This window comes from Bemisia tabaci, chromosome 7 (assembly GCF_918797505.1).
Source record: "Bemisia tabaci chromosome 7, PGI_BMITA_v3".
NCBI classification, from domain to species: domain Eukaryota; kingdom Metazoa; phylum Arthropoda; class Insecta; order Hemiptera; family Aleyrodidae; genus Bemisia; species Bemisia tabaci.
In genome coordinates this window covers 44,466,849-44,491,672 of record NC_092799.1, presented here as the reverse complement: position 1 = coordinate 44,491,672, position 24,824 = coordinate 44,466,849, and the positions used below count along the sequence as shown (strand labels likewise).

Below are 24,824 nucleotides of genomic sequence, written 5' to 3'. Positions count from 1 at the left end.
GAATCGCATCAAATAGAGTTCAACAAACCTCATGTGAAAAAAATGCTTTCAATTTTGAACCAAAATCAGAGTTACTTATGGCGGTTTGAAGTTTATTTAGTGCTTCCAAAACACTAAGCTTGGAGAAACCGCTTAAAAAAATTATGATCTGCCAAGTTCAGGTCACGGAGGCTTGAAATTGAGTTCGTAATATGTATTATCCTAAGAATTATCCTGCATAGATTAAACGATCAAGTCAGTTGAAAACTAAAAAATAAAAAAAAATACATTGCAATTGAAATACATTAAAATACTCTCATTTCATAATGTTATTGCAGGTTAAATTTCATTGTACTTTTCTTGCTTGTTTGTACAATAAAAAATTACCATGTCAACAGTCAACATCGACTCTCACAATTTTCAACTTAGGAGGTTCTTGTTACAGTGTTTTCCTCAAATGATCCTACAAAATCAATATTATTCCATGAAATTGTAATAGATTTTTCTCCATCTTGCTCAGAATGTTCTGTAAAAATTTTGGGCAATATTAGTTACTCTGCAAAAAATGAAACACCAAAGATTTTGACAATAAGCACACAAGTTTTACGACTTCCAGCATCAACATAAATCATCCTTAACTAGGGGGCTACGCCCCTGGCCGCTGCACGACCCAACCCCCTGAGGGCGCTCCGCGCCATCAATGGGCTGCTTTGCGGCCCTATTTTTACCCTTCCAATGTTGGTTTTATTTTTCCCCTAAAAAATTACGATATGACGTATACTTTACTTTTAGAATGAAATGATTTTTGTTTTTGATGAATAAAGACAAAAAAATTTTTTTTTCGAAGTCAAGAGGACGCGTTTTGGAATGACTTCTTAATGAAATATTGCAGTAAAACATCAAACAATGATAATCAGATAATAATTAAATAATTGAGGAGTCGGGGATCAAACCCATATCTTGATCCATGTGGGTGCCTCCGACGTCGTAGACGACTCGGCCACCGTTCTTCTGGAGACGTACAGGGCGAATCTTGTGTTGATAAGGAAAGCTGATGAGCAGGCTACTCAGCCACTGCGCAGCTTCCTCTGCCACTACGCAACCATCTGCGCATAGGGCAGCAGGTTGCAAAGCATTCTGTAAATTCGCTCAGTTTTTCAACATGATTGTAAAAAAACCTGGGTCCTATTTCCAAAATCTGAATAGAGCGGGCTCATCTAGGGCCAATTACCCGTCGATAACCGCAAAAATCTTGGAAATCGGCCCGGTAGAACGCTCATACGAACTATGACAAAAAATATAATCTTACATTGTTTAAATGGGAGAATTCGCAACTTTACCACGTAATTTAAAAAAACCTGGGCCATATTTTGAAAATCTGAAAACAGTTGGCTTATCTAGAGACAATGGGCTTGTTGCAACCTTTTGCTAGAGCAAAAATAAGAGTTGTTTCTTATAGATAATGCCTCAAAAATCACGATGAGCGCATCGGCAAAGTCTGAAATGCACTCATAACTTCACAATCTGCGTAAGAAATTTGCGTTTTTTTAAGCTTCCCGCTTCAAAAACGATACTACGGCATAGGTGAACATTTTGTTAGAGGAGTCGCTCCATCGTCGGCGATATTCATCATGGCCGACGCTTGCACGCAGTTCCGCGCGTAATTCAAGGAGAGTTCAAGGTCAATCAATTCGGGCGTGGAAAATATGAACGTTAACACACCGATTGTTATCTGGTCTAATCCAGTTCAGGTGTTATCTCGTCCCATCAAACGTGTTTTGGCGGATTGGCGTCGGCTATGATGATTATTGCCGACAATGGAACGACTCCTCTTACAAAATGTTCACCTGTGCCGTAGTATCGTTTTTGAAGCGGGAAGCTCAAAAAACCGCAAATTTCTTACGCAGTTTGTGAAGTTATGAGTGCATTTCAGAGTTTGCCGATGCGCTCATCGTGATTTTTGAGGCATTATCTATAAGAAACAACTCTTAGTTTTGCTCTAGCAAAAGTTTGCAACAGGCCCATTGCTCGTCGATAGCTGCAAAAATCATAAAAATCGGCTCAGTAGAATGCTGGAACTAAGCGTTACCAGTTACGCAAAATTAGGAGGTCTCGGAGCTTAAAGTATAGATATCAAAAACTGATTTTTGCATTTTCAGCCTAATTTAATGGATTAAATCAAGTATGCATCAATTAAGTGGCAATTCGAAGAAGCAACTATTTTTTTGTCCATGGCTACAAGATGTCTAGCGACTGGGAAAACTGGTAACATCAGGGAGACTAAAGCAATCAGGGCGAAGTCAGGGAGAGAAAACTCATAACTCAGTGATTTTTTCAGAACTTCACGGCTCAGATACTGCAGCGCTCTTTTTGGTCTGTAATGCATTTTTCCCTCGAAAATTTGAACCTCTGCCAATTGGTACTTTGCTTTGGGCTACGTTTTTTTTTTTTGCGTTTTTTTCGATTTGGAAAGAGATGCTATGGAAAGTCAGGAAAAGTCAGAGGATGGAAAGAAAATTTTACCAGACCCTCTGTGACCATCAATTGACGAGGCTTTCAAGTTTAACATTATCCGTACCTATACACTGGTACCCTAGATGTCTCTTTGAGTCACTAATCCTCTCTTTTCTTTTTATTTTATCGTCATTCATTGTTCTCTTATTTTTTTTTTTGTTTTCAGTGAGAACAAGTTTCGAGCCTGGTTGGTTGGAAGGCACTTTGAATGGTAAAACAGGACTCATCCCAGAGAACTATGTTGAAGTTCTTCCATGACCAAAAGATGGCAAAGTGATAATGACCAATAGTGTCGTAGCAATCATTTGTGCAATTGTTAATATATCAATCAATAGCCGATCGACCGCTTTGTGATAAGAAAAGAAAAATAATGAATTATTAAAAAAATATTTTGTTCCAAGGTGTTTTGTAGAACATTTCCTTCAAAAAATATTAATCATGCACTTGTCGCAGTTTTGTCTTATTTGTTTTAAGTAGATTATTCTTACTGAAATGTTTAGTTAATTTGTAATAATTGTTTCAAAATATTATGATCTGACAAGATTTTGTATGTTTTGTAAGTATATACATATAATGTTGTTGTAGCCTCTGTAAATTGAAGTGTATATTTTCAAAAATCTTGCTGTCGCAGCCTGTTGTTGTTTATGCCAGCAGTGTATCATTTATAATTTTGTTTAGTTTTTCAAGCAGTGTTGCCAAAATGATTTTTGTTTTAAATTAATGCAAAATCGAGAAAAGATATGGGATTGGTTACTTTTCTCATTTTTCTTTTACGGGTTTGATGTCATTTCCGTTGTTTCTTCCTTTTCTCCTCATTCTCTCCCTTTTTTCCTCCTCTGTCTAGGAGTCTTTCCCCTTTTCTCTGAAATTTTTGTAAGTGGAACTTCTGCTCTCATATTGCAAAGCAATAAATTGGACCTCTTGCTTTAATAGAAATTCAACACCAATTTTTTAATCAATAAGATTCAAATAAACGTAGGTTTTCTTAGCCATTAAGCAGAATATTGTTTTTAATAGTCTATAATCCTAGAGTGACTTAACATTTTAGCCTTTAGGAGCAGGAAAGCTTGTCTAAGTTAACTTAATGAAATGAATAAATTCATTGAAGCAACTCAGCCTGAAAACAGCCCAGATAGTGGCTGCTATCCATATGATTCTGTGAAACTGTTCTCTGTCGTTGGAAAGATGCATCATTCCAATATTTCCTTCAGAAGTGCATATCTGTAAGAAAAAATTACAGTGGGGGTAGTAAAAGGATGAAAGTAACAAAAAAAAATCTGCTTGAAAGGCAGTTTCTGAAGTAGGATCATTAAAATTTTTAGTAAAATTCCAATAACTTTTTATCATGGACGTTTTCAACTTTTAGAAGCATTATTTCTTGGTTTCAGAATTTATAAATTCAACATTCATATACTTTAATTGTCCTCAAAAGTCGTCTGATGAGAGCTGAATAAAAATAAGGCTTAGTTATTTTAGTAACCATGCGATTGTCAAAGTGCATAAAATACAGTAGGTACATCCTGATGCTTGGTAGTTCCAGAATGCACTGACATTTTTCTCAGAATGTGGAAGCTTTTGTAGCCTTTAAATTTTTACAAGAAAAAATTTTCAAGAAGATTGTAAAAGTAACTTATTCTAGAGTATCCTCAGTAGCATTGACTGTTAAGTTTGGACTTTGAGAAAATGTAAACAAACTGTTAAAATGTACAAGTTAGGAAACTCATTTTGTGCTATAGTAAAATGCATGAAAAGGAACAAAGAAAAAGAAAAAAAAAGTGCATCAAAATTTTTTTAAACGCTAAAATTTACTCATATTGACACTGAACTCAAAATAAACTGCAAGTTATCCGCGACATAAAACTAAAATTTGACGTACAATTTATGTAAAATTGTTGTCAACATTTACTGGAATAAAGTGATAAGGAACTTGTAAGAGCATGAGGAAGCATTTTTATGTAAAAAAAGAACAAAAAACGTTTCCTGATTCGGATTCTGTAAAAGTTCTCAAAAGAGTTTCTCTTTGAAATTCACACCATTGTTTCATAAACACTCAATGGTACTGAGGAAAGCCTCATATGAAACTAGTCGGGTTCCCATGTATCTATTTCACTGCTCCAATATCCTCTTTGTTTTTGCCTTCTAAATGCGGTAGCCATTTGATCCAGAGAATAGAAGTAAACATGAGTATCAAGAAGAAATGTCTTGATTCTAATAATTGAATTATTTTTTTGTTTCTAATTAATAGCACTAATCACCTAACCACCTTTGTCCATCAGAACAAACAGATGTATCAATGGCTGAGGAACAATACGGTCAATACCTGCAAACTGACGTTCTCACAGGACGAAGATAATATACTGTACAGCATCATTACACAGGGTGTCTAGCATCAGGATTTTCCCGATTCTACCAGGATTTGAGGTCAATCAGGGTTTAATCCCGATTTCATCAGGGTTTGAGGAAAAATCGGTCTTAAAATGAGGATTTGTGAAGTCGACCGTCCGATCTGATTTTTTTATCAACCTATCTTTGTGAAGTTACACTTGCCTAATTTTTCTCTGCAAAAAATCAGGATTTGGAAAAATTTTGTAATCAGAATTTAGCAGTCAAAAATCAGAATCTCCCAAAATGAAAAAAAAACCTAGACACCCTGTTACAGCGCTCCCATGCGGAATTGGAAAAAAAGTAAAAACATCAGCTCGCATATAAACTGTAGAATGCAACAAAGTTGCTGATTCATTATTACCAAAATTTTCAGTTAAGTAGTATTGTTCCTCAGCCATTAATATGTTGCAGCCTTTTCTTGTCTTGGACCAAAAGAGACATCCTTTTGAAATAAATTGAGTTGAAGTTCTCAAGTTCTCTGTTCAGAAATATTTCATCTCTGGCCTTTCAGTTTATGTATGACGAGGGTGTAACTTTTTTGGCACTAAAGCATAATTTTGTAACTTTGGTGTTTTTGCCAGTTGTTTGAAAATCAGGTGTTTTAATAATCTTTCTAACTCTTTGCATACTAGCTTTCAATTGGATGAATTGAAGCAACCTAATTTTCTCTCATATTTTACTGTTTTATCAAAGAACTGAACTACTCAGCGCCTCTGAACGTTTTACGAATTTACCTTGGATTAAAAGTATATCACAAAATTTCAAGTTTTTTTGTCACTTAGTTTCCTGTTGGAAGAATAGTACATCACAGAAAATTTGCCATTGTTGGATGTAGTTAAGCTACAGGGTGATCTAAGAGTCCCGCTTCGTTAGCACGAGGCATCACTCCTGTAACTTTTGAAAAAATTGAGGTAGAGACTTGAAATTTTATGTGTATTGTGGTCTAAGGAGACAACTTTCGAGAACCCCGGAAATGTTGATGGGACCAACCTGAAAAGGCGCAAGGAACCTAGGAGTTATAAAGGTGGTGTGAGACTTTCGGGTCACCCTGCATGCATAGTAGTAACAAATCCTTGAAATAGTTCAATATGAACATACTTGCCTCAATTGCACTTGACTGATTAGTGCATTATTTCTTAAAACCATCTGGTTTCAGTCAGCTCAAAATCAAATTCTCAGTCTTTGATCTGCACCCATTAAATTTTTTTAAAATTTTAAGGATTTTTTTACCTTATTTTTTTTTACTATTAAGAAATCACATTATTTTATTAGCATTTTAGCCTGCAAGTTCCTTGGCAGAACCTTCTGATGCATTTATTTAGGTACTTTCATATTTACCTATTACATATTACATTTATATAGTTGAACTTTCAAACAAACTCCAATTTTCTATGCATTTTTGTATGACCTAAAAATTAAAGTAAAATTATTTATATTTATATGTATTCTCTTTGAAAACAGTATGTACCATTTATTTACTGTATTCAGGCATGATTGCGTTGTAGTATTTAAGGTGTAAAGGTTATTTGACAAAAATCTAAACCAACAACTAGCACCTATGTATTCATGATGATCTATAAACCTTAGCTCTTCAAATGTTTTTATTATTTAGATTTAATGGCTGCCAGGTTATCATTGTACCCTCTACCCATTTTTTTTGTCCGCGTAAAGCTTAATTCAGTTTCTACAGTAAATCTACGGTTTGTTTGTTTTGAATCACTAATTTATTTATTTTTCTTTTTTGCTGCCTCGTGTTCATATGTTTTATAATAGTTAAAACCTATTTACCTATGCTCCATTTATGTCACTTGCATTTGGTTTTATTAAATATTTGTGGTCAACCTGTGCTGTAACAGAGATCAGAAGAATATTTCCGATAATATTATCATGAAGCACAGTTCAAAGGAATTTTCCTATATTTGTTTAAACAATATTGACCCACAAAAGTAAGCTCAAAGTTGCGTACTTTGTACTCCCATTTTAACATGCATGGCCGAATAGCCTGGATGGTATCTAAAAATGTCTGTCCAGCTCGGGGTACATTTTTGACCGAATGACTCCTCTGCTAATGTTTGCGATCTACGCAGCCATTATCATGTAGGACCACACGGATTATAAATAGGTAACGGCAAAGCAGTTCTGCAGGTAGAAATGTAACCCTAGTAAGACGGATATTTGCAGACACCATCCTGGCTCTTACGGCGAAGAGAGCTTAGATAGGAGCTTAAATCATGCAATTTTAACCTGTTTTTCCTAAAGGTTAAAATTGTCCAAAAAAATTGGGGAAAATTCTCCTGAACAAGCTTATTTTAATGAGAATAACATACCTTAACCTGCTGCTTGGCAACCAGAGTTTAAAAAAAAAAAGATTCTGGAAATTCCTGTGGTCACCATTATACCCGAAGGCTACCTTTTTACTTTATTCGCTCTGTCCAATTATTTTTTTGTTTTCAACCGTGAGCAAGCACCTTGATTGCCTCACCTCCTGTAATTCATTGGATTTTTTACCATGTTTCTCCCTTTTTTTTCTTTTTTTTTGTATTGCATTAGACAGAATTTTCCCTAACTCAATTCGCAAAACATATCATAATGAATTTCAGGAATCACCATCTTTTGAGTTTTATATTCTGTTTATAGTTAACTGTTGAATGGAATCTCTGTTTTACATGTAGAGAGAGATTTAGCAAATCCCACTTGTTCGTAAAGTACCTGTTTCTTTGTTTATCTCTCCCTCTACTCTCTGTTTCTCTTTTTCTTTCAGAGTATAACTATTTTACGATACATTTTGTAATAAAAAATTTTTATGAAACTTGCATTTTATCATTTTTTGGTTTTCTTACTCTCTCAAATCAGCTCCTCGTCAAAGTCTGACTTTTCTTTATGAGCATTTATTTTATACAAAAAATTCTTTAAAACTAATATAGAAAAATTTTTAAGGAAAATTGATGGTAAATATTAAAGGAATAATCAAAAGTGGAAATTTCTTACCTGAAGTTGACTTCTTAACTAAAAAACCGATGATAACCCCTACTCATGAGTCTAAAAAATCATTATTGATGAAAAAAATACCAAAATTTTGAGCGATGAAAACAGGATGTGGCTGTAGAAAAAATATTGAATCCTTTACAGCAATCGAATTCAGTATCAAATGCACTTTTTTTTTCTTATCCAACCCCTATTTTTATTTCTCTGAATTTCTTAATTTTTTTTTGTCAAGAATGACTCTTAAGACTCAAGTGACAGGGCCATTGATGTTCTTTTAACTAGAAAGTCAAAATCTGCAAAAACTTTTGACTCAGTTGTTACAAAATATTGCACACCAGGTCAATCTTGGCAAGAACCGGAGAACCTTAAAACTTGTTAAAACTTTTCCAGAAAGAATTTAAGTCCGATTTCTAAAATTCACTCTTAAGCTGATCAGGGGCTTCTAAGTTTTAGCTGATTGCAGCTGATAGTTGACACTATCAACTAGTACGGAGGTATTTATTCAATCATTTCAGAAGGTAGTCTCTGATAGGCTTTGAATAATTCTATTGCTCCTCTAAAGGAATGTTAACAATTGAGGGCATCCTTTTGCTTTTTGGTAAGAGATCAAAAAGGTTTCATGAAGGAGCGACAATGAGAGAACCCTTACCACTAATTACTGGTATTCCAAGAGCAGTGGAAACAAAATGCATCCCTGTTAATCAGTTTTACATACAAAGTAGTTACACACAGCTCGGTTATAAGGCGTAACATTGCATGGACTCAGAGCTTAAACTGATAGTATTGTAACGTAATTTCTGCTCCATCTTTAAGTATATTTTTTAAAAGAAATACATCAAATCCTTTGCTGAGATTTTCAAATGCTGTTTTTTAATAGGGCGTATTTATGCTAAAAGAAATTATGTCCTGCATAGGTTTTGCAAGCCACATAGTTACTTTTAGTATAAATACTTCCAATAGTGAAAGAAAAATCATTCAAAACTTTATGAACCAATGAGATAGCAGATTTTCTTGCATGAGGCACTTACTTACGACAAAATGGAGCAAAGTTTTCAATGTACCATTCTGAAACAGGATCAAGTTTTTTGGAAGAGAGCAATGAATCATCCTCAAAGATTTTTTCGTAGATCAGTTTTTCTTTCTCTTCAGGCAGGAGGCTTGTTAGAAATTATCTCCATTCCTCCAATAAGAATATTATATTCTAAAAAGAAGTGTAATCCTGAGCATATCGCATTATAATGAAGGCTGGCAGTCAGAGGCAGAGGGGAGAGGTGCATAAGGCGCGTTTACTCGTGTTGGACACATTTTTTGCGAAAGCCCTGTCAATACTACTAGCAAAAGTTCGCGGAACTTTGCGCGAAAGTTAAGTTCCGTAAACCTATCTCTGTGTGAACAAGGTCTTCCATTTGTAAGAAATGAACATAAAAATTATGCAAGAACAAACATAAATGTGGTTTAATAATTTTAACCTCCACCGCCGCGTCACACAGTGGATCGAGTCAATGAGAGAGGTCGGACATGAAATTTTTGACTAAAACTGCAGATTTTGACGTTTAGTTCGTCACAATTTAAATTTCAAGGGGTGTTTTAAGAAGAAATTTGGACGAGGAAACCAATGGAACAACTTTTAGAACCTGAAAGTTTTACATAAATAGAGTTATAAGCGTTTAAAGTTTCCAAATTTTGTCCGACCTTTCCTATTGACTCGATCCACTGTGCGCCACGCTGACCGCACTGTGTTCGGCGCAATGCGTGAAGTATTCCTACAGTCTTGAAGGCACTATGCGTTTCACGCCGACCGCCGCTGATCGCACTGTGTTTGACGCATTGAGTAAAGTATTCAAGAAGTCTAGTAGGCGCTATGCGTTTCACGCTAACTGCACTGCTTTAGACGCAATGCGTGAAGTATTCATGCGGTCTTGTAGGCGCTATGTGTTTCACGTCAACCGCTGTTGACCGCACTAACAATAAGTTTGACGCAATGCGTAAAGTATTCGTGTAGTCTTGCAGGTGCTAATATGTTTTACATGCCGACTGCCGCAATGAGGGCTTCTCCTTTTTATCTCAAGTCCTCATCATCATTGCTCTCTGCGCCGCGCCGCTCCACGCCGAATTGCGTGTTTGGTTTCTCTCTTGACTCGACTAATTGAAGGTGATGTCTCTTGTGTCACCGAAAGACGCTTTTCTCGTTTGTAATTTTTTTTTCTGAACCCAATTTTTTTTTAATAGCTGTATTTAAAAAATTGCAAAATTTGCCGCCCCCTAAATTTGCCGCCATGGGCCGTGGCCCATGTGGCCACCCCCTTAAGGAGGGGAAGGGTTAATGGGACATGGCATCCCAGAACGCTGTGTATTATCTTTGCCAAGTTTAACTGGGCAATTAAATTTTTTACGAGAGAACGTTTGTTCGGATTTCTACCATGGAGAATTTTCACTGAAATTCGCACGAAAATCTGCACAACCGTTTTCATGCAAAAAATTAAATTGCCCAATTAAATTTGGCAATAGCTGATGTGGCTTGGTTCCTTTCTGTTGAACGCGGTCCAATTTACTTTTTTATAGAGAATTTTCTGCCACTTTTTGATCTTCCATTATAGTTTATTTAAACGCTTATGCTCTTTTTTTTTTGCTTAATTTCTCACAATTTAAATATTTTTCTAACCCCCCCCCCCCCCCCCATTCTGGTGGAAAATGTGTGCGTTTCCGGTACATGTATACCACCCTCATATTATGTGTGCGTTTTGATTTCCGGCCGGGCTACAGTTTCCGGTCCAGATCCAGGTACGTTATTTGGAACGAAATAAAATTGAATAAACTGAACTGAATATGAACTGAATCTACTTCTCTGAACTCTGATTGGCTAGAAGAGTAGGAATAGGATGACGAAATATGCTCTCGTATGTTTATGTGCGAACGTCCATTATTGTTTTCTTTGTGGTATCAATCAATCATATCAATTTGTCTCCGCGTATCAAGCTTATCAGAATCTTATTCAGTTGTTTCTTTTTCCTAGAAGAAGTTTTAAGCTGTGCTTTGATCATCAGAATTTCATAGTTTTGGTAAGGAATTGAGTTTTAACAACCAAAACATCACTTCGTGGAGGTTAGCTATAGGCAGCCAGAGTCAAAGAATTCTAAGTTTTGGAACAGAATATCCAAAAGTATTATGCTACTATCCTCTATATTTAATTCTTTTTCTTTTTATCAAACATCTGGTTAATAAGAAGTTTTGGAAAAACTATTGTCCATTTACTTGGATTATTATGATTTTTCTATCTCTGAGTCTCACTCGCTATTTTGGGGCAACTCAGAGGATTTCTGCTGTTCAAATAAGAAAATTTTATGGATCAAATGAGTACCTTCCAAAGTATATGTGTTCTTTTTAGTCTGCACACAGAGTTTTAAACTGTTGTAAATGTTGTCATATTTCTTTAGGAGGTGCCACGACTTGTTCAGGTCACTTTCAGCTGTGACGTCTGAATCTTCGCCAGTTGCCTTTTTTATAGAGAAAGAGGTTTTCATAACTTCAGATCTACAGATTCTTATTACTGTAGCACCACAATTCACACTAAAATGAGTGAAAGTGAGTATGCCCCTTAGAGCAGACGAGAATCAATGATTTTGATATCTAATCAGGTTGCTGCTGGTGCAATCTTCTGCCGAACAGGAATTCTCATACCTTAGAGGAAACGCATCAGACGTATTGTCACCCAAGTTGTCAGTTTTACACATACACCTTTACGCAGCAATGATAACGGTCATGGTCAATTCTTTATCGCCATTGGATAATGGGAGCTCCGCTGCCTCCAAATGGAAAGTAAACCTCTGTCAACTTATTTGCCGCATGTTCAATGCCCAAATTTCCTTCCTCAGAGATGCGCTATTTTCTTTGCTGAATGTGGGAGGCGGTTAAATTGCTTTTTGGAGCAGAAAAATCTTCTTAAATGATATGATTTGCTTAGTTTAATATTCTCCATTGTATTTACAGGTTCAGAATCAAGTATCAATCAATGAAAAATGGGGAAAGGAAAGAAAGGTACAGTTGTCTTAACTTACTTTACATATTTTTGAATATGAAATTCAGATAGAAAAGTAACTGATCTCTCTTTTTACCTTTCAAAACTCAAGATTTTTGGTATTTGATGTTTTCACCATCATTTTTGCTAGATAAAGAATTAGAAAAATAGTGTCACAAATCTTTTTTCTAGTTTGCTTAAAGTGCTCCCTAAGGGGCCAACCATAAATTATTTCACCGAGTGTGATGGTGGGTGCATCTTGCGGGTGATTACAGAGAAGGAGGGAGGGGTCAAGCAAAGGATGGCGTAAGCTTTCCAGAAGGCAAAAAGACTGAAAATGCTTGCTTGAAGTTTGATTTTCTATTTTATTTTACTCAATTTTTAAAACTTGTTCAACAAATGATTTGCAAGTTTTCTGAAAGCAATAAAATTTGCGATGTTTAATTTTTCAGCTATTAATATATCGTGGCCTTAATTCTTTTCCATTTCAAAAGAACACAACATATATTTAATACTCAGGAAAATAAATTAATCATGTTCTTAAAGTTGCAGACTATACCTATAGATTTTCTGTGTTTTGCCCCCTATAAAGAGGGGGAGGGGGGTACGCTGAAGATGACGTAATTTTAGAGCCCGTATCACACGATCAATGTAGAGCTCTCAAAGTGGTGCATTCATGTGATACTCACCTTTGACCAGCCGCATTGATGCGCCACTTTAAGAGCTCTACCTTGATCGTTTAATACCGGCTTAAGAGAGAGGTCTCAGCAGTGGATGAGGGTTGGATATGGTGAGGGAGGGGGGAATCAAAAAATTGAAAAAAATGGGTGATGTAATTTAAGGACGGCCCCTAAAATCACCAGTAAGTAACAATGAAGTAGACGTATTATATACTCTCTAGGACGGATCAAGCTATCAGGGAAAGGAACACCTTAGCGAGGAAGGCTATAGCGATGTTAAATGGAATCCTCTGGGATCAGCGGATTCCCAAAGATAACAAGAGGAGGATATACAACGCTGTAGTTAAAAGTATATTAACATATGGATGTGAAGTTTGGCAGCTGAAGAAACGGACACAAGATATGCTAAGAGCAACGGAGATGGATTTCTGGAGAAGGTCGGCAGGAATTTCTAGGAGAGATCGGGTCCGTATTGAGAGAGTACATCACATCATGGAAGTCAAAAATGACATCGTGTTTGACATCATGACCAAACAGCTTGTCTGGTACGGTCATGTCAATAGGATGACGGAAGAGAGGCTGCCAAAAAAGATGCTTGATTGGGTTCCTCCTGGGAGGAGACGTAAGGGACGCCCAGTGAGAGGTTGGCGACAGGGGGTGTTAAATGAGATGAGGGAGTGTCAACTCCCTGATGACCTGTGGGAAGACCGAGCTTTGTGGCAATTAGGCGTCGTAAAGCGCCAAAGAGCGCTATAAAAGCGACTCTATATAAATACTCTTTAATGTAAAATTTTAGATGTTTAAATTACAATTAGACCTTGTTGACATCGTAACGTTTTGAAAAATTTCATCCTGAGTTTCCATCATCTCTCTGCATTTCTTGACTCTCATGAACCCAAGAAATCAGAGTATTTTTCTAAATACCTACTATTGAAAAATTAAGTCTGATGATTCCATAACTAGGAATCAAAATTTCTCACAAAGATTGAGTGCCAGGAATAAGAATCTGGAATCTACAGGAATTTTCCTTGTGGCCCTCCAAAGAGTGAGTGATTACAGTGTATGTATTTACTTTCAAAATTCCTGAAAAAGTAGATTTCAGCCAGGAGTTCTTGGGTAAATTCCTGCATAAGTTCCTAGTCGTAGCACTTATTGCTCTTTGAATAAGCATATCAGGGTTTGATTCAAATTCAAATGTTTTGAGCTTTATGGTGTGATGCAAGGACTGCCTGAGGTTGGTTGTTAAGGTGGGATCGAAGCACGACATCTGCCCCTTTGCCTTTGAGCCATTTAAAGTAGCTAACAAATAAACAGACGAACAAACAAATGAATAGGCCTATGCAGCATCAGCCGTGAGTAAGTTATAACTGTTTTTTGTATTTATTTCAGGGAAACAGCAGTCTGGCCCATCTCAAGGAGATCCAGCGAGTTCTGATGGTCAACAACCTGCAAGAGCTCAGCAGCCAAGTCAGCCTGAACAGAGCTCTGTTGGCAGAGGCCAGCCTGGTCAACAGTACCATTCAGGTTCTGTAGGCAGAGGCCAGCCTGGTCAACAGTACCATTCAGGTTCTGTAGGCAGAGGCCAGCCTGGTCAACAGTACCATTCAAGTTCTGTAGGCAGAGGCCAGCCTGGTCAACAGTACCATTCAGGTTCTGTAGGCAGAGGCCAGCCTGGTCAACAGTACCATTCAGGTTCTGTAGGCAGAGGTCAGCATGATGGTCAACAGAGTTCTCATGGTAGAGGGCAGCCACCCCAAAGTGGTCCTTATCAAGGTCAGCCACCTCAAAGTGGTCCTTATCAAGGTCAGCCACCTCAGGGAGTCCAGTTCTCTAGTCAGCAACAGCAAAAAGGCCCACAACAAGGTCAGCAACAGCAAAAAGGCCTGCAACAAGGTCAGCAACAGCAAAAAGGCCTGCAACAAGGTCAGCAACAGCAAAAAGGCCCGCAACAAGGTCAGCCCCAGCAAAAAGGCTCGCAACAAGGTCAGCAGCAGCAAAAAGGCCCGCATCAAGGTCAGCAACAGCAAAAAGGCCCGCAACAAGGTCAGCCACCTCAGGGAGTCCCGTTCCCAAGTCAACAACAGCAAAAAGGCCCGCAACAAGGTCAGCAACAGCAAATAGGCTTGCAACAAGGTCAGCCACTTTTGGCTCAGCAGCCCCAACCTTCAGGAGAGGACAAGTCTCAAAAACCTTCCTCTCACTCAGGTACTCGGTGATAAACTTCCTTGGACTTCCAAGTTATAATTGTAACTTTTCTTTGAGAAAAAGTCAATCTCAAAATCTGTGTTATCATGAATTTATGTACCAAAGATGACTCTGAGAACGAGAATGGGCTTGTTGCAAACTTTTGCCAGAGCAAATATAAAAGTTTTTCTTTCTAGGAAATGTCTCAGAAATCACAATGAGCGCATCGGCAAAGTCTGAAATGCACCCCTAACTTCACAATCTGCATAAGGAATTTGCGTTTTTTTAGCTTGCTGCTTCAAAAACGATACTACAGCACTGGTGAACATTTTGTAAAAGGAAACGTTCCATTTAACCTTTGCACACCAGAATATTACACAATATGGCTGACGTCTTCATGCGTAAATTGTGAGGAAGCAACATGGTCTTCATCAACGCAAGGAAAATGTAAACATAAATATCCCAGTTGATAAAATCCTGTCTTGACACGTGTGTTTTAGCAGGTTGGTGTCGGCCATGTTAAATATTGCGAAGCATCCTGGTGCGCAAGGGTTGAACAATGTCAGGAACAATTCCTCTTATTGAATTTTCTCCTGTGCTGAAGTATCCTTTTTTGACGCGGTATCCTAAAAAAACCGCCTAAGTATCTCTCACGCAGATTGTGAAGTTAGGAGTGTATTTCAGACTTTTCCGATGCGCTCATCCTGATTTTTGAGCCATTTCTTATGAGGAACATCTTTTTGTTTTGTTCTAGCTGATGTTTGAAACAGGCCCATTCATGTTAAGAATTTTTAAATTTTAATCTAAAGAAAAGAAAACTTAGCAAACTGTTTCATAATTCAAGGATGATTGTATTAAATACTTTTTTGTTCAGGGAGACATACAGGTAGAAGAAATCCATTAAACAGTGAAGAAGTTTGAATTTTTTGCAGTGGCCCCCTTTCTCTTAGTGCATTTAAGTGCCGATATCAACAGCAAATACCACCTTATCAATGCTGCAGTTTTGCCAGCATTAAAGTGAAATTATACAATGTTCAATCAAGTTGGTTTATTCATTTATTTTTCCTGCCAGAAACTCATAAAACAATATAAATTGATGATCTATGGCTAAGGAACAATATTGCTTATCCGAAAACTGATGATTTTGCAAGATAATGAAAAAACTCGGCAATTTTTGTATTTTTGAAATCAGATTTAATATTTTTTTTTAGAATGCAGCGTCATCACACAGCTCCCATGTGAAATTAGAAAAAAACTAAGAACATCAGCTTGCTACATCATACCGTAGAATGTGGCAAAGATGTTAACTCATTTTTGTCAAAATTGTCGGTTATGTGTTATTGCCCCTAGCCTCTTGAAATGCCCCTGAAAAATTATGCCATTTGCTAATTGAATTCTTCTTTTGCAGGTGATTCTCAAGGAAAGAAGGACAAACCAACAGCCAAGCCTCAAAAAGATAAAGAAAATCAGCCTCCAAAGAAGATTGACTCAGGACCTCTGCCAATGTCCAAAAAGTCTCCCTCTCACCAACCATTATTTCCAATTCCTCATCGCAAAGGAGTAGGTACCTTAGGGAGACGAACACAGGTAGAAGTAAACCAATTACCATTAAATCTAAGCAAGTTATGCCCTGAGATCTATCACTATGATGTGGCTATAGACCCAGACAAACCAAAAAGATTTCTTAGACCTATTGTTGCCGAATTCATTAAAAGACATTGTAATGGTTTTAATCCTGCCTTCGATGGAAAGAAAAATTTGTACGCTGCTAGACAGCTGCCTTTCGGCACTTCAAAAAGTGATCAAATTACCATGATAAATGAAGAGAGAGTATCGAATAATGAGCTTGAATTTCAAATCACAGTGAAGTTAGCTCAAAAAATCAACACAAACACGATAACTGCATTTTTAAATTCTAGAACAACGGGGCAGCGGTTGGATGTGCCGCAAACAGCAATTCAAGCAATTGATGTAGCTCTGAGAGCTGCGCCGCTAGTTTCTGGTCCTGTCCCTGTTGGCAGAAGCTACTTTATCCCTCCAGATGGAAGAGAACGAATTATTGAGCTAGGAGGTGGACTTGAACTCTGGTATGGCTTTTATCAGTCCGCCATTCTAAACTGGAAACCCTTCTTGAATGTTGACGTTGCTCACAAAGGCTTCCCTATTCCTACCAATTTAGTCGACATTTTCTGTCAAGTTTGCAGATTGAACAATCCAAGGGACAATTTCCGGCCTGATGATGTATTAAAGTTCAGAGGATTTGTCACAACTCTTAAGTGTGATTATGAAATACCTAACACTCCAAATTCAAGAAGAACGTATCGAATCAACAATGTCGGAAAGAGTCCCGCAAACCTCAGATTCCGTCCGGACAATGGACCAGAAATATCAGTTGTTGATTATTTTAAAAGAGTGAAGAATTATCAAATCAAGCACCCAGACTTGCCAACTGTGCAAGTAGATCCACCCGCAAAAAATATTTTCCTACCAATAGAGTTGTGTTACCTGAAACCTGGTCAGGCTTTAAATCGAAAATTAGATGAGGAGCAAACTGCAGCCATGGTCAAAGCTGCTGCAAAACCACCAGAAGACCGAAAAAGAAGGATTCTCAATGCAATCCGCACTGCTCAATACAATAGATCACCAGTTGTTAAAGAATTTGGTATTGAGGTTAACGAAAATCTAGATAAAGTTGACGCACGAATTCTGGACCCTCCAGGTGTTCAGTACAAAAATCAATCCAATCCAAGGCCACAGCCCGGACAATGGCGCGCAGGAGAATTCATGTTAAGCTATGAGCTTTCAAAATGGTTCATTATGTGTCTAGACTTCCGCACCAGGCGAGAAAAGCTCAATGATTTTGCTAGAATGCTTGCGTCACAGGGCAGGAATTTGGGCATGACCATCCAAAATGTCACTGAAATAAAAGAAATGGATACCCGCAGCAGGCAAATTAAAGCTGATGTTACTAATGTCCTTCACAAATGGAAAGCCCAAGGTGCAGAATTGGTAGTTGTTGTCATACCTGGTCACGGCGATTTTTACAGTAAGTGATTTTTATATATCAGGTATCAGGAATGCTATTTTTACTTTTTTCTCTGGAGGCCTGTAGTTTGGTTCATAGACAATCCAAGTCACCAACACCTATGACTGTGAGAGAGTGTAAGTAATTCAGTTATCGCCATTGATGGAAAAATCCGTGGTCTTTTAAAACCAGAAACCACAGCTGTCTAATCTGCACATTTTCATCAGAAATCTCTTTTTTGAACCTGCAGAAAAATACAGGTTCATTTTAAAAAATGATGACATGTTACATAACTGGACATTGATACAAATACTTAAATACAAATAACATGACCAGTAGGGTTGGTCGAATTTAAATTTTTTCTCGGTATCGTATGAGGCTAGTTGCTAGTTTGGATATTACTCTAGAGTAAAAATGATGGAGAATTTTCCAAATTGTAACGAAAAATTTTACTTCCTAAGGTAATGAGTATTTATATTCATATTCTCCCCGATTTTGGCGGTTTTTTCGGGAATTCTACCTCGTAATTATTCATGAACAAAATATTTACCTGACAGCTGGAGACGATACTTACTTAAATTTAGGGTGAAAGAGGTCCCTTACCTCTCTCCGAAGCAGAATCCAACTAGAGCACTTTATGAGGTTCCGTAAATTTGAATGTATTTGAGAATCCAATATGCTGAAAAATCCAGTTTTACAGAAAATTTTATTTTCCTGTATCACGCCAGCTCACTAAAAAAATAGCGAGAGTCCAACACTCTTCACCATGTGTTTTAAGCACACGAAACATCTCAATGAATAATTTGATTGCACTGAATCCTGATTATTGTCTATTGCAGGTATCTAGCTTTCAGGTGATTTGGTGGGTTGCCTTTGGCATGAATGCGTGTAGCTTGAAGTCAGATAATTTGTTTACAGGGACAACTTTTAGCATGATTTATGAGCACTTTTAGATGTGCACATAAATCCTGTCAACTGTTTCTGCCAAAAATACTACAAACCCTCTAATTTTCCCTTTCAGTTCTGCCATTTTTGCAATTATAACAAGTCGCACTTGTTGAAAGTTGCGCTTTCGAGGATTTAGAGCAAGGCACGAACACTTCATACTAAAAATCTGAGAATATGTTCACTGCTGCAACTTTTTGTGCACTTCCTTGTGGTTAGCATAGTTTTCTTTTAAAAAAAAATATTTAAAACACTCTTTTTACCCCCAGGAATTCTGCCAAGAGGCACTGTGATGATAGTTGCTTTCGGAGTTGTTTATCAACAGTCAGCGGCCTGCTGACTGTTGAAAGTCAGCAGTCCACATCTCTACCAATGTCACTAATTTTATGCTCCCCATTGATTTTGTAAAAAGCGCTACTGTTGAAAAAAACGCACAGCCACTATTTTCCCTTTCAAAATATTTTTAATTGAGGAAAATTTATCAACACTGTAACCTCATTTTTCTTCAAAATGTGACTGTCTTTTGAATTCTGTGCAGATCCTTATGCTCATCATAGATACATACAATTTGCACTCATTTATTTTGAGTAATGTTCAATTTTTTTCCTTTGCAGGTATGGTAAAACGATGTGCTGAGCTTGAAGTAGGTGTTTTAACTCAATGTATCAAGGCCAACACAATGTTCAAAATGAATCCTGCTACCTGTGGGAATATCCTTCTGAAAGTAAATTCTAAAACAAATGGTAAGAATCATCAGTTAGGAGAAAGATACAAACCTGGCGTTCTGAATCGTCCTGTAATGTTGATTGGAATCGACGTTACTCATCCATCTCCAGACCAAACTTCAATACCGTCCGTTGCTGCTGTTGCTGCCTCTCATGATGCTACAGCATTCCAGTACAACATGATATGGCGACTGCAAAATCCAAGAGAAGAAATCGTTGTTGATCTGAAAAACATCATCATTGAGCAGTTAAAGTTCTTCTTCATAAAGACCCGTCATAAACCTGAAAAAATTATTGTCTACCGAGATGGAGTCAGTGAAGGCCAATTTCAACAGGTAACATTTTGAAATTTGTAATCATTCTTGCAAAAATCAAAGAAAGTTTTAATAGTAAATCCCTATCTATGGCCGTAACTTTAATTTCTTGAGAGATATTCAGGAACAAAAGCCAAAGGAAAAAAAAACTGAAACTGACTGAAAAATGAGCCAACAAACTGTGAGCCAGTAAAATGATGGGAAAAAAAAGATAGTCGGGGGAAAAAAATTGACGTAATAATATTGGAAATGCAATTTATTTTGGGGTTCTTTTGTCCCAACCTTATGAGGAAGTCAAAATTATTGTTTTGAAGAAGGGATTGGCAGGGATCTTAAAGAGCATTGGCCTTTTAATTTTATTTCATGAGTTTGAGTATTTAGTTCTCTGGGTTTCCCTTTTCTTTCATTAGATATTCGCGGCTTGACTCTTCTAAGACGACATATGGTCCAAACATCACAGTTGTCTTGCTTGGGACCTTTTAAGATAGGATCTTGCCAGAGATTTAAATTACAAAAATCGTAGCATGCTGAATAGAAATTCTTAACTTAGGCAGCTACAGGGTTACCTATCACACTTAGATGTGCACTGGACCAATTGCTTGTAAATTTTAGAATTTTGGTTCAGCTCTGGTCAGTAATCAGATCTTACCCTGTTGCTAGGGGTGGGTGGAAAATAAGGGAGTTAGCAAAAATTCAAATTTCATAAGGCTGCGCAACAAAAAAAAGTCAGTTAATCCAGAAACTACTATTGCACTTAACGTTTTGCAAAAATATTCCACTTACTTCTGGGTTGAATTTGATTCTCCTGCTTATAAAGTCAGTGGAAGATTCTTCAGCATTAGAAGTCTTTTGAATATTACACTGTACCACATTTTTTCTTCTTGTTCTTCCAATCATGGATTAGGGCTCGTTACATGTTGTTCATAATATTTGTCAATGGTTTTTTCTTACTCTCCGTTATATACAGGTTCTCGCTGCGGAATTGAATGCTATCAGACAAGCATGTACTACTCTAGAGAAGGACTACAAGCCAGGAATAACATTTTTGGTCGTACAAAAGCGTCATCATGTTCGATTTTTCCCAATGAAAAGCCAAGATGAAGATGGGAAAAATAGGAATGTTCCTCCTGGTACTATTGTGGATACCACTATCACACACCCAAGAGAATTAGATTTTTATCTTGTATCCCATTCCAGTTTACAGGTAATAGTCCTTGAACTCTTTTCAATGAATATCAGCTTGTTTTAAGAATATAAAGCTTTCATACGGTCTTTCACAATAGAGAATTTGCAGGTGTCTGAAATTTGATGAATTTCGTGTTTGAATGGTGAGTGAGCACTACTAAGTGAGCTAAACATGAGGATACCCTTGGTTCATAAATTGAACAATTATTGGAGAAGGATATGACAAAATGATCTAATCTGCTATAATACATGCGGTTAAATGGAAAATGCCGCCAGATGATGTCACTAGGCGGCGCATTTTCTAACTTTTAATTCTACTTACATACTATTTCCCATGGCCGAAAAAAATTATAAAAAATACTGAAAAATTAGCTCTTTAGGCACTTTCAGATGAAGCAATAAAAAATTTGCGTGCAAATTCCTTATTAGCAATTCAGGGCATGATCATGTAAAAAAAATTAATTCAAACCAGCCTCTAGCATAGCTTATAAGTAACAGAAATCTAGAAGTGTTCTCCCGTTAAACTCAGAAAGCATTCTCTCCCATGTCACACTTCTTAACCTGTCGACTGTCACACAATCTTGCTAGTCTATGTTATGAGGCCAAAGTGTTTCTTTTACCAACTCCTCACAAAAAAAGCTCAGATGCAAAAATGAAGGTAAAGTGAAGGAAAGAAGTCACTTGGTTCCCTTTTAAGGTAAGAGTACAAGCAGGATTTTTTTAGAGAAGTGTTTGAAAGTGCAGAAGTCTCAATCGTAGGAATTTTGAAATAAAAGTCTTCTTTCTTCCACAGGGTACATCACGGCCAACCAAATATCATAGACTCTGGGACGACAATAACATCTCTGAGGATGAATTGGAAGTCTTGACCTACTATCTGTGTTACCTCTTTTCACGTTGTACTCGATCTGTGTCGTATCCTGCGCCAACTTACTATGCTCACTTGGCAGCTTTTAGAGCTCGAACTTATCTAGAGAAGTAAGTTGTCTCTCCTACTAAATCTACCTTTATACCCCTGTTCCTTGACTTTCATGTTTTTACATACTCCGTGTCAACTGCATCAACATGTTAAAGTATAAGGGGGCAGTGGCAAGGAATTTTTGCAGGGTTGTAGAATAGTTTCCCTCATATAAAATCTCATGAAACGACCAAATAGTTCACAAAATATCAAAAAATCAGTTTTAAGGGGAGAAGAAGTTAATGGAAATCCGACCGATCAAACGCTGAGTCCAGCCAATCAGAAAATGTCAGCTACATCATCAAAGCCTGCCAAAAATATTGTTTCTAACAGGTCCCATTTTTGATGTTTTCAAAATGGAGTTTCTTTGCCATTTAGGGTTATAAAAATCTGAACAAATTCTTAGAACTTACTTTCTTTCTTTTTCGCCCGATGAATATTTCGGTTGTCACTATTTAAACGATGGCCATTTCGGCTTCAGTGGAAGCCATCATCAGGTAAATTACCTGATCGTGGCCATCGTTTAAATAGTGACAACCAAAATATTCATCGGGCGAAAAAGAAAGAAAGTAAGTGACCATAGTTCCCGACAGAGAAAACAAAGGAGTAGTAAATTCTTAGAAGCTTAGTTCACTCCGTACTTTCAGAAAATGAATGAAAAAAGTGGGTGCCACTGACCCATTCTGCCGTGCTAAGGGAAAACTCCGTATGAACCTTCAGGCATTGCCAAATTTTCTTCGGTAAATCACCAATTTTCAGGAAAATTTGCAAAAATTTCCCCGTCAATTTTTCCGATAATTTTTTTCTCAATTTCACCTGAAGTTCCTGAAAATTTTAAGGAGAAATATTCATAACTTTCTTCAAAAATAACGATTTTCTGAGAGGAAATTTGGCAACTCTTGAATGTTCATACGGCGTTTTTCCTTAGCACGGCAGCTTTGCCCAGCCAGGCCCATAAAACGAAAAGGAAACTGGTGAAACTGGAATACTTCAAACTATAATTTCGGCCAATCATCGTGGCCCTAGTGCTGTCCACTGGTTATGTGCGTAACTAGTACTCAACAGTTAGTTCCAAGGAGGACCCTCTGAAACCTAAAGCTTCCGTGACACATTAATGCGATGAAGTTGTGCCGTTCAAAATGCTGGTCTTTGTGAGTGTTTTGACTCGGCGTGAACAGCAGAAAATAAAGTTATAACCAGCTTCGCAGTGAATATGTTAAACAGGAAGTGCTTGTTCTCACTCTCTTTTTCAAGCCGTTTTTTTAAATGAATGACAAGGAAAATCGGTGGTGCAGCCATCTATTTGGCCTGATGATGCATGTTCCGTCCTATACTCGCATTGTCTTTCCATGGCGCTTAATTTCGTTTGACAGAACGCGCTATCCGGGACTCTAAAATCCTCAAAAGGAACCGAAATTGGCTTTTAGTTCCGTTTAACAAAAATACGTCCAATTGTCACATCACAACTATTGATTGTCCAATAATCATGCGTTTTTTCTGATTGCAGCAACCCGGCCCCCTTGAATAACTTGGAAGGATTTGCATCCAAAAACAAGATCGAGCCAGTTTTCATGAAAAATACCCCAATGTTCTTTGTTTAGACATATACCTGCCTCTTTTGTATCACTCTTCAAGACCTTAATGAGTTTCAAATCAAAGGCATATTTGAGTTATATTTTAGTTTAAGGGTTTTTGAATCATGATTTGGATCAAATCACCAAATCGTTTATCACATACTGAAAAATTAAATTTTTTTAGTACAGGTTTTCATTACCTCAAAATCAACAGTTGTTTTCTGATTATTTTGAAGGCTAGTGATCCTAATATTTTGGTTTCTAATAATGTTGTTTTTTCTTTTTTTCTTTTTGATTTGAAGTGTTTAAAGACATTTCAGCGAAGATTTATTATACTTGTTTTCGTGCCAGAAAATGAGAACTCATAGCTGTTTATAATTTGTACGTTATTCGTTCTTTTCTTTGAGATAGTTCTAAGTATGGTTTTTGCAGTGATTTCTTTAACGTTTAAGCTTCCCTGAGCCATCAAAAATACTCAGACAAAGGAAACCTTAAAGTTGAAGGGGCATCTATGAATTCAGCTCCTAGAGGTAATTTTTCTTGCATCATGTACTCGAAGAAAAGATGTACTTGAGATGAAATTAATAAGCAGAATTTAGTCCTATCTATCTCTCTAAAAAGGAATGACAATTTACAATATTTCACTCATTATAATCCAGCTTTTTCGCTTATTTACATATTATATTTTATATATTTTGTTCAACAATGTTTGACTCTTTAATTATATTCTTATTGAATTTATAAATCTCATCAGTTTTCTCTTCCTCTTTTTTTCATTTTTTTCCTTTGCTTTTTTTAAATGAAAAGATCCCTTTAGAAGGTATAATCTAGGAATAGTGTAGAGAGTTTTTGTTCTGAAGAAGTAAAATATGAAGATAGTAACCATCTTCTCAATGATTTTTGTCAGATTTTCTAACTATGCTAGAACTGAGAATTTAGTCAATATATTATAATGATTGCTATCTAAGTTTCTGAAATCACTTTCAGTAGGCACCTACAAGAGTAAAGCAATAATATGTAGAAGGGGTACCGGGAAGTAAAATAAAAAGAAATATGTTTGCTCTTTAATTTGGACTCCAACAGTAACGCAATTTTGATGCATTTTGTACGAAGTGAAGAAATAGCAACAAAAAATTGTTTTCTGAATGAATATACAAAATAGAAAGTTGTATATAACTTTCGTAATAGAACTTTTTACTCACCCTCCCTTTGTCCTTCTGTTAGGTCTTGTTTCATTGGTATGCTTACTTTTACATAATCAATTGTCATAAGGTGTCACGTTGAGAATCTACAATCAATTACAACTTCTTAAGACAGAAAAATTATGGCATAATAAACGAACCCATTCCCGCAAAT

At 36.9% G+C, this 24,824-nt stretch overlaps 2 protein-coding genes across 6 annotated transcripts in view; both read left to right on the top strand.

Annotated features, from left to right (window-relative positions):
* The window catches only part of Graf (GTPase regulator associated with FAK), a 150,525-nt gene extending 142,835 nt beyond the window's left edge, over window positions 1-7,690 (top strand). For all 5 annotated transcript variants that reach the window (XM_072302834.1, XM_072302833.1, XM_072302836.1 and 2 more), the window contains one exon: window positions 2,660-7,690. In XM_072302834.1, coding sequence (XP_072158935.1) covers window positions 2,660-2,751 — 92 coding nt within the window. In that variant the 3' untranslated portion in view covers window positions 2,752-7,690. The remainder of the gene's footprint in view (window positions 1-2,659) is intronic.
* Window positions 7,691-10,765: 3,075 nt separating this feature from the next.
* On the top strand, window positions 10,766-24,232 carry LOC109035842 (protein argonaute-3). The gene is made up of 8 exons (XM_072302987.1): window positions 10,766-10,922; window positions 11,851-11,898; window positions 13,948-14,763; window positions 16,151-17,788; window positions 19,327-19,772; window positions 20,719-20,955; window positions 21,730-21,914; window positions 23,402-24,232. The coding sequence occupies exons 2-8, from the start codon at window positions 11,880-11,882 to the stop codon at window positions 23,493-23,495; spliced, it is 3,435 nt and encodes a 1,144-aa protein (XP_072159088.1). The 5' UTR covers window positions 10,766-10,922; window positions 11,851-11,879; the 3' UTR covers window positions 23,496-24,232.
* The last annotated feature ends 592 nt before the right edge of the window (window positions 24,233-24,824 follow it).